Below are 9,685 nucleotides of genomic sequence, written 5' to 3'. Positions count from 1 at the left end.
TATGTTGTGAGCCTGTAGTTCTGTTAAGGTTTTTGCGTTGCGGTTGAATACGAGTGGGTTGTGAAAATGTGGTGTGTTTCTGTGAAGAAGGAGTTATGTGTTTTTTAACTGTGCTAGGGCGTGTAACTTTANCTGGAAAACGACACAACCATGGCCACATCTTCAAGCGGCACTGTTATCATGTCCGGGTTAGATACTGCGGGATATTGTAACGGGAGTAGGTAATAGTTATTTATTTAATCAGTGGGATAACGGCCTCATTAACTTACGAATGCGACAATTGCGCATACTATTATTATTATTATTATTATTGTAAGAGCATGAGTATGTTAATGGCCGTTAGCCCAAGTATTAAATACAACTTTTTATCTGCGACTGTTCTTCTACTGCTAAAAACGAAAAATAAATTTGATGCATTTTTTTAAATTTCAATCGAAGTAGCATAGTTAGCAGTTTTCGACGCCATAGAAACAAGAAAATCCTAACGTCAAGAAAATTTGTACGTCAAAAATTTTGCTTCTGATTTCTTTGCTTATGTCATGAGTGAGTCTGGAACTCTTCCATCAGACGTTAATGTTTACAATATATAATCTTGATAGTTGATTTTTGATCATACATTGTTTTGACAAGGGCTTATCCCAATGAGTGTGGTAATGAAGTTCTTATCCCACTGAGTGTGGTAATTAAGTTCTTATCCCACTTAAAATGACAGGCGCAGATAAAACATTATACATCATTATTAGCAATACATTTCTTAAATCGTGGAAAAAAACATAACAAAGAAATTGAAGTTGGAATGTTACGCACACTCTTACCAACAAGGTAATCATAAATGTGGAGTAGAAAACCTTTAGAAGTACCTACACGTACCTGTGAAGATTTTCTACTGCACCTGATTATACTTAACGTTTTCACTTATGTAAAATGGAATCGTTGTAACGTAAGTAATCTCAGGAATTTGGTGGAATTATTTTAGAAGAAACACCTTATTTCGTTATTGCTAATGTGCTTGCGGCCTATGGAAGGTGCGAACGTTATCCCTTCCCCTTTTGAGTGTATAAGGCGGTCGAAAAAGGGTTTCGAAGTTGATAGGCGGTCGATACGAAACAATCGGTCTTGTGCAAAATGCCAGAGGTGGTGGTCGATACGGAAAAGTCGATCCTTGCCAATGTAACCCTCTCTACGACGTTCTTCTTTCCTAAGACATACAAGTGTAGACTGTATGCGCTTGTAAAGGTGTTTTATTAAAGTGTATTCACATGTGACATGTAAGTGCCGCTTATTAACGAACACCCAGGGAGGTTATTGCTAATGTCAAATGTATCTCTTAGCGAGTTCATAATTTTACAATGTCTGTCCGTCTGTTCGTTAGCAGGATATCTCGAAAATGAATGAAAAAAACGATGAAACTTTGCAGGGGGATTCTTTATCAAATTTGTGGATCCGTGAATTTGCAATGTAGGGTAAAAAATACGGAAAGCCCTTTTGTCATCTCTATAACCATACCCAGGAGCTCGTTTGCTATATTTGTTTGATTTTCTCTATAAGTTGAACTAAACCTAAAACTGTATTGTACATTATACTACCTGTATTCCATGAACTGTTAATATACACGTTAATTAATTAATTAATCCCTCTAGCCATTCTTATTAATTTGATGATCGTCGCTGGGGGGCTTAATAACGTCATGTACCCGTACAAAGTACATTGTTTTTCAAATTATTAATTCCAAACAATGATGGATCCATCAATACAATACATTGTTTTGTTTGGATCGATAGTTTAAATTATAAGGAGAAAAAATGCCATTGATGGAAAATAGTGATTCCAATTTTGCATTATTATTAAACGGCACCAATTTGTGTAGATTGGATTATGAAACATTCGGCAATTATGTGCTATGTATTTGTTTAAGGACCTAGTAACCGGTTTTTTCATGTAATTTACATAGAAATTCGCTTGTTTTTTATCAATAAAACTGAATCTCTTAGTTAAAGCAGCTTTTCTTTCTTCATTATTATGAAAAAATTAGGAGTAGATAAGAAAAAACGTGCCCATGAATAAAAAATTAGGGGTAGTCAGATTAATCCAGATAAGAATAATGCGAACATTTTAAACAACGTGGATTATAAATTGAGATTTGTTTTATTTGTCCATATATTTGTGTTAGTATCATTGGAATATTTATTATCTATTAACCAGGAAATCAGAAGTACCTAAATTAACAATGTTCTTTTGTTACAGTGAGCAGTGGCTTCCTACAATGATCATGGAAGGAACATGATGATATACCATGATGCTACAATCCTCTTGTTAGCGAGTTTTCTGGGACTGCCCTTACTAGCGTTAGATAATAAATGTCCAAATTTGGCCGCCAACCCAAGCTGTCCATGTTATAATTTTGAAGACGGAATTTTCCTGGAGTGTCCATCGGCTACTATTAGTTCATTGCAAGCGGTACTACAGGAAATCTCAAGTCCCATACAATCGCTAAGTGTTTACGATCTGGATAAATCAATTACGCAACTTTCAGCTGACATATTTCCGGAAGGCGTCTTCATCAAGCATCTACAAATATCTCAGTCCAATTTAAAAGAGCTTCACGACGATTGCTTTTATATTCTGAAGCCCGAATTGGAAAGTATCGGTCTGGTGTCTGGAAAGTTAAAGGAAATTCCACAAAAAGCATTTACCGGTCTAATTAAACTAATTGCTTTAGAATTGGAGTCTAATGAAATAACCGACTTGCCAAGTTACAGCTTTTACGGACTTCATTTGATTAAGCTCAATTTGAAAGCAAATCAAATACAAAAAATATCGGAGTACGCTTTTGCCGGTCTCGAGGACTGTTTAGCCGAATTAGATATGGGAGATAATAAACTCGCCAGTTTCCCTATAACGTCATTAAGACGTTTGAAGCGGCTGAAAATATTGCGTTTAGCTTGGAATGAGATCAATTCAATACCGAACGATGGGTATTCGAGGCTCGACTCTCTATTGTTTTTGGATTTGAGCTCTAATAATTTCGAAAGTCTCGCGGAAGATTGTTTTCAAACAACTCCTTCGGTTCGAACTTTATCTCTGTATTACAATTCAATCGAAAAAATACACGCGAGTGCATTTTTATCTTTAAAAAACCTGGAATCCATAGATTTGAGTCACAACAGAATTGTATTTCTGCATCGCAATTCTTTTCAGACAAACAAGAGACTCGTATCTATCGATCTAAGCCACAATCATTTACATTACATCAACGGATTATTCTTAATGCTTCCCGATTTAAGCGAGCTATTCCTATCGGAAAATAATATATTGGAAATCCCTCCAGACGCGTTCACGGACTCTGTCAATATTTCCATAATCTATTTGCAACAAAACGCAATTCGTCATATCGACGGAGAGGCGTTGAGGACGTTACATAATTTGACCCAATTACACCTTAGTTCAAACTTCATATCGCGCATCCCTAAGGAGCTTTTGCAGAACAGCTATAATATTAGATCTTTAAGTTTAGATAACAACCTAATAATGAATTTAGAATCTGGAACATTCAATAAGGCGTCTAATTTACGAGAAATCCGATTACACAACAATCGAATACAAAACATAGAGCGCGATGTCTTCTATCCTCTTCCGTCTCTTTTAGAATTACACTTGCAGAACAACCTTATAACGTCAATTGAACCCGGAGCGTTCCATAGTTTGCAAAGTTTGGAACACGTAAATTTGCAGGAGAATAAGTTGTCTGAATTAGAAGACGTATTTTTGCACGAATCTTCATCGCTGTTATCGATTCGTCTTGATTCTAATCATCTTACATTGTTACATAACGATTCTCTGCACGAACAGTTTAGCATACAAATCATTTGGTTGGGAAACAATAAGCTTACTAAATTAGATAAATCACTATTTCGAGATCTCCATTTAATTCAGCGCGTCTACTTCAGAAATAATAGCATAAATTATATTGAAGACAGATCTTTCCAGTCGATGCAAACGCTAAAGTATTTAGATCTTAGTTTGAATAAAGTTACTCATGTTCGTGCTCTAACTTTTGCAGAGCTTCACAACCTCGAAGAGCTTTACATGTCACAGAATGAAGTGCAAGTTATAGAGCATCGCGCGTTTAATAATTTAAAAAGGTTAAGGGTCCTTGATTTGTCCCACAATCTTATGATGGTGCTTCATGACGCAATGTTCCAGGAGAGATTGCCAATCCGATTTCTCAACCTTATGAATTGCTCAATTACAAAAATTGAATCTGGTGCCTTTAGAGGATTAAACAACCTCAACGAATTAGATTTAGCGAACAATAAATTGAAATCGGCCGATCTGAAACATTTGGACATTCCCGGTTTGAGAGTACTAAAGATTTCGCATAACAATTTTAGCGACATTTCCGGCTCTGTACTTTACGGATTACCTTCCTTGCAAACCATTTCCATAGAATTCTGTCAGATGCACACTTTACCCGAAAACATATTTTCTAAAAATAAGAACTTGCAGAAAATCGACTTGAGCGGAAATTTATTAGAAAATTTACGCCACGGTGTATTCGTCTCTTTGAGCAATTTAAAGGAACTAAAGCTATGCGATAACGATTTTGTTGACGTTCCATATCGGGCTCTTCTAAATTTGTCCACGCTGGAAACACTCTCCTTAGCCACCAACAAAATCCATTCCTTAGAAATATCTCGCTTAAACGGTCTTCCAAATTTAAAAGAGTTAGATCTTAAAAACAATAAATTATCGTCAGTTTCGGGATTTACCGTAACCAATTTAACACAACTAATATCAGTAGATTTAAGCTCAAATTCCCTGCGTGTTTTACCTGCCAATTTTTTTATCTATTCGCATTTATTGCGACAAGTTGATCTGTCTTTTAACAATTTCCGACAAATTCCGAGTTTATCGTTATCAGAAGCTACATTATCTGGTCTCCGCTGGCTGAACTTAATTGGAAATCCGCTCGTAAAGATCCACGACGTTTCATCATCTCACAAATATCCCGCTTTAGAAGAAATTCATATAAGTCAAACAAATCTCAGCATTATAACCAGCACGGACTTCGAGTCGTTCCCAGCTCTGCTCTATTTATTTATTAGAGAGAATAAAATTTCCCGTATCTCTCCCGGAGCATTTTCAAGCTTAGTTCATCTGCTGACATTGGATCTGGGCATAAATGAGCTAGAATTGCTCCCACAAGAAAGATTACACGGACTCTTCTATTTACGAACCCTTAATTTAACGTACAATAAATTGAAAGAACTAGAAGAATTTCCTTCGGATTTAAAATCGTTGCAAGTAATAGACATATCATATAATCAAATAAAGAAAATAAATAAGACTACGTTTCAACATTTAGACAATCTCGCTGAATTGTACTTATACGGAAATTGGATTAGTTCAATTTCTACCGACTCATTTAAATCCTTAAAAAAGCTCAGGATTCTCGATTTGAGCAGAAATTACTTGGAAAACATCCCGCTACATGCGTTCCGATCGCTGGAAACTCAAATACGTAGTCTGAAAACGGAAGGTGAGATTACGAGGTCTAACTAACATAAGTTTTATGTTCCATTATAGAGAATCCCATCTCGTGCAGCTGCGATTCACAGGAGCTGTGGGAGTGGTTACAGGAGCACCAAAAATTAATTGAGGAAACGGGAAGGCGCAAACTGCAATGCGAGCATCCCCCCGAATTACGTGGCCGAATTTTTCTTGATTTAAATCCGAATCAATTTTGCGATCAACCGCTTGTTGTAAAGATAGCGGTGCAAGATATTCAGCCGTATTCTATGGTGGTATCGTGGCAGAGTCGAAATCATTCCGGTCTTCATGGGTATCACATAACATATCACGCAGTTCACAAGCTAGGGGAGGTGAGTGTAAACTTTCCACTCACATTTCTAGTTAATTTTTGTAGATTCGCGGCAAAATTATGGATCGGTTTTCGCGATCAGTCAAGCTTCTCACGTTGTTTCCAGGCACTAGATATTTGATATGCGTTATTGCGCTAGGCAATTGGGTTAATCAAAGAGACGAGATCAGTCGAGTTGGTATATTCCCAAAGGTCGAGACGGGGATTGATGATTGGGTAACCCTGAGTGATGCAGTTCTTCCTTATTTAATCGATACGAGAGTGAGCAAGTGCGAGGAGGTGGCTACCTTGGATATATCTGGAAATTTGCACGGCGGGTTTGGTGGATTGCCTGATCAAGGATTTGAAGTGCAGTCGATCCTTACGCGAAGACTGGGACTTATAATTGGATGCTGCATGGGTATTGCCGTATTTATCGGTTTGGTGTCGGTTTTGGGGTATTTAAAAATCCAAAAGCAACGAAATGCCGTTAAAAGGGATCAACGTGTACCTCCGGAGTATCTTTCTTACCGGCACTTTTCGATTCAAAGCGCCGATACTAGTGGCCAATGTGAACATCCACAGTTTATAACGAACATGAATACAACATCATTTACTTCATAGTTTAAATTAAATGACGTCGACGTCACCGGTAATTGTACAATACAAATTAATGTTAGAGAAATTAATATTAACGTACCGTGAAAATTAATGATGTTAATTATTTTATAGAACAAATAGAAACCGAAAAAAGATTAGTACACAAAGTGTTTCAACGTATTAATAGTGTTGTTAAATAGATATATTATTTATAAGTCGGGAAGTATTATGAGTTTATCTACACTTGAAAGTTCCATCAATCCGTCAAATTTTAGCAATAAATACATAGTTTGGTTTAGGAAATGCTTCATACGATTTGTTTGTATATAATAAATAATAGTGTTATTATTGATGTAGATATTCTATTTTCTTGTGTTGCAAAATTGAAAAGCGAATGATATTGTTTTGTTATTTCAGTGTAATTATTAAAATGTGTTATTCTTACTTTTCTCGTAGTATGAAGGTATGTATGGTATACTGGGGACAGTTATTTTCTGAAGCAAGAACGACAAAATAACTACTTATTTTGATGTGGTACCAGTTTCAAAGTTTTAAAGGTCAAGTTTAAATTAAAGTCGGCACCAGTATCGCCTCAGTCCATAAACAGAGTGTTCAATGACAAATTAGTGTTATTCCCCTTCTATTAATCCACATTTAAATGTTGGTATACGGCCCTTTATTGATATTTTTCATACAGTTAGTTCTTTCCGCACATACGAATAACTTGAGCGAACTTTCCATGCATTTATCAGTACTTCCTAAGAGGCTATGGCTATGATCTTCTCTACTAAAACTATCAAAATTTCAAAGAAACATCCCAATAAGTAAGAAAGTTGGCATTGCGCAATCTACGCATTCGCGCATCTTATTTTTGCAATATGTGATATTTTTGCCTTTACTAGAAACATCTAGGGTTAAAATTTCAAAAACATATTTCGATAAACTTCATTGGAAAATGCGCGAAACATTTTTAAAACCCTTTTTATCCTTAAAATGGTAGTTCTGCCCACCTCCCTGCAATAGTACATTCTATAGCCGAGATTGCAGAGCTTGTTATAGTGTTGTGTGAGATTTATTTTGGAAAATTGTAGGTTTGTGTAAATGGATCAAATTTCACATACTAAGCCCTACATTAAATCATTTAAATTACACCGCAGCTTCTGAATTAAAGTAACAATATATATCTTCTTTTAACAATCCTTTTTTTTTAAGATTGCAGATTTTATCGAAGGAGGCTCAATTGACACGTCTTTTTAAAATGTACAGTGTCGTCAAAGAGCTGTTCTCAAAAAACCGTCTGATATTACTAGGTACTTCTTTTTACCTCCCTACAATAACATGAAGTTAGTTGTACGTAATTTAACACTGTTCCATCCTCTTAAAAAGTTTCAATGGAAAACCCCTAATAACTTACTGTCAAAGAATCGTTTTTTTTCGGCACTTCAGGAATCCGAATCTTCTTTGCACTTACAGACAAATTTGGTAAGGTCTCTGTGAGGTGAGCCGAAAAATGACGGGTGTGAATAGGGTTTTTCGTAATACCATTTTCAGTAAGTAGACATAGGGATTTATGCGTATTGTTTTCCCCTATGTCTACTTTTAAATGATAAAGTCTATTCTGAATTGCCTAATTTTATGCAACCAAAATAACTTCTTAATACAAATAAAGATCTGATTGGTCATTAATTAATTTGAATATTATCGCTTGGCTGCCGTATTTTTATTTTCGTTGGTGAGCGATGTATTCAATTGAAGAAAAAGTTGATGTCGTCAATTCGTATAGTGCCGGTAACAATTTAAGGAGCGTAAGAGAGTTATTTTCTATAAAGCTAAAGCAACAATATGATCAGATCTTTATTTGTGTAAAGAATATTTTGGTTGCCTAAAATTAGGCGCGCTTCAAAAGAGATTTTGCCATTTAAAAGTAGGCATACGAATGAACCATACACGTAAATCCCTATGTGTACTTCTTAACAAATATCACTGTATATAAGGAAGGCTTTTAGAATGTAGCTCCTTAGAAATGAAATTTATTACTAAATTCGAATAAGTTGGTGACTTAAAAAACGTACCAATTGCAATTCCCATAACTCATTCGATCAGATTTTCAATCTTTAAATTTGATTAAAGAATAGAAAATAATATTGTATCATGTAAAAATTTAAACCATCTGACACATTCGATTTCAGAAAAACCAAACGCCTAATTTGGGGGTACTTTTGTAGGGAACCGTAAGGTCAGTAATGCACTAGGGCGCCTGACTGCGGCAACCGAAATATTGAGCAGACAGTTTTAGAAGCAGCCAGCCGACACGCAACAGTCGTCCAATTTACTATCTCTCTAGATATAAATGGGGAGGGGAACCTTTACACAGGCCCCTTGACAGGCATTCAAAATCTACGCTATACAATAATTAAGTCCTCACAAGAATTCTCCTAAACATCGTTTTTGCCTTTGTAGGTAAGTAGTTTCCTCATTTTCAAGATTCACAATTAAGTTTTCACATCGCCAGGAGATGTCTTGTCTAGACCATGTTTCCGTTCTGCATATATTTACACTGAAAGTAGATCACCAGTAGATGTGTCTCTGCTAGACGTTCCACTTGCCCTTTATGAGTACCCTCTTCAGACACTTCGTTTTCAAGATATTTCGTTTCGACTTCACCAGTAGATATGTCTTGTTCAGACGATTCATTTTGCCTTTTACTCTTCTCCGACAAACTGTTTTGGAGATTTTCATTTTTAAAGTTTTAGCATCACCAAGAGATAAATTTCTTCCAGATGTCCTGCTAATCTTTCTTTGTGACCCTCATCCGACAATCCGGCTCTTGAGATACAAAGAATTATAACTGATCACGATAAGCCGTCGAGGAGAAAGACTATATGGTTAGTAGAAATTCATTCCTTTTATTGAGTTTCATTAGAGTGCCATGGAGGATAAAACCAGCCTCCCCTCAACCCCCCATTTCAATAAGGGAAAAAGAAAGGTGGAATTTCTAAAGAATAACGAAAGGTAAGAATTCTATGTAGGAAACGCAACAGAGCTAATTAGTCTAAAATGTGAATGGCAAAAGGATAGATTTACGCAAGTTCAAAATGGAAATTTGGTGTATAGACCAAGGAGATGTGCATTTCAACTTTCTTATACTTACTACGCTAACTTTGCTCGTTTTGTTAATAATTCGACCAGAAAATGAAAACCGGAAAGCTCCTACATTAGAAACCT

General features: G+C 36.0%; 1 protein-coding gene across 1 annotated transcript; it reads left to right on the top strand.

Moving 5' to 3' along the window:
• Positions 1-2,247: 2,247 nt before the first annotated feature.
• LOC116164632 (protein artichoke) lies at positions 2,248-6,904 on the top strand. Its single transcript, XM_031478831.1, has 3 exons — positions 2,248-5,539; positions 5,587-5,882; positions 5,927-6,904. The coding sequence occupies exons 1-3, from the start codon at positions 2,281-2,283 to the stop codon at positions 6,482-6,484; spliced, it is 4,113 nt and encodes a 1,370-aa protein (XP_031334691.1). The 5' UTR covers positions 2,248-2,280; the 3' UTR covers positions 6,485-6,904.
• The last annotated feature ends 2,781 nt before the right edge of the window (positions 6,905-9,685 follow it).

Source organism: Photinus pyralis, unplaced genomic scaffold (genome assembly GCF_008802855.1).
Source record: "Photinus pyralis isolate 1611_PpyrPB1 unplaced genomic scaffold, Ppyr1.3 Ppyr1.4_LG2, whole genome shotgun sequence".
NCBI classification, from domain to species: Eukaryota; Metazoa; Arthropoda; class Insecta; order Coleoptera; family Lampyridae; genus Photinus; species Photinus pyralis.
This window is presented reverse-complemented; position numbering and strand designations above follow the sequence as displayed.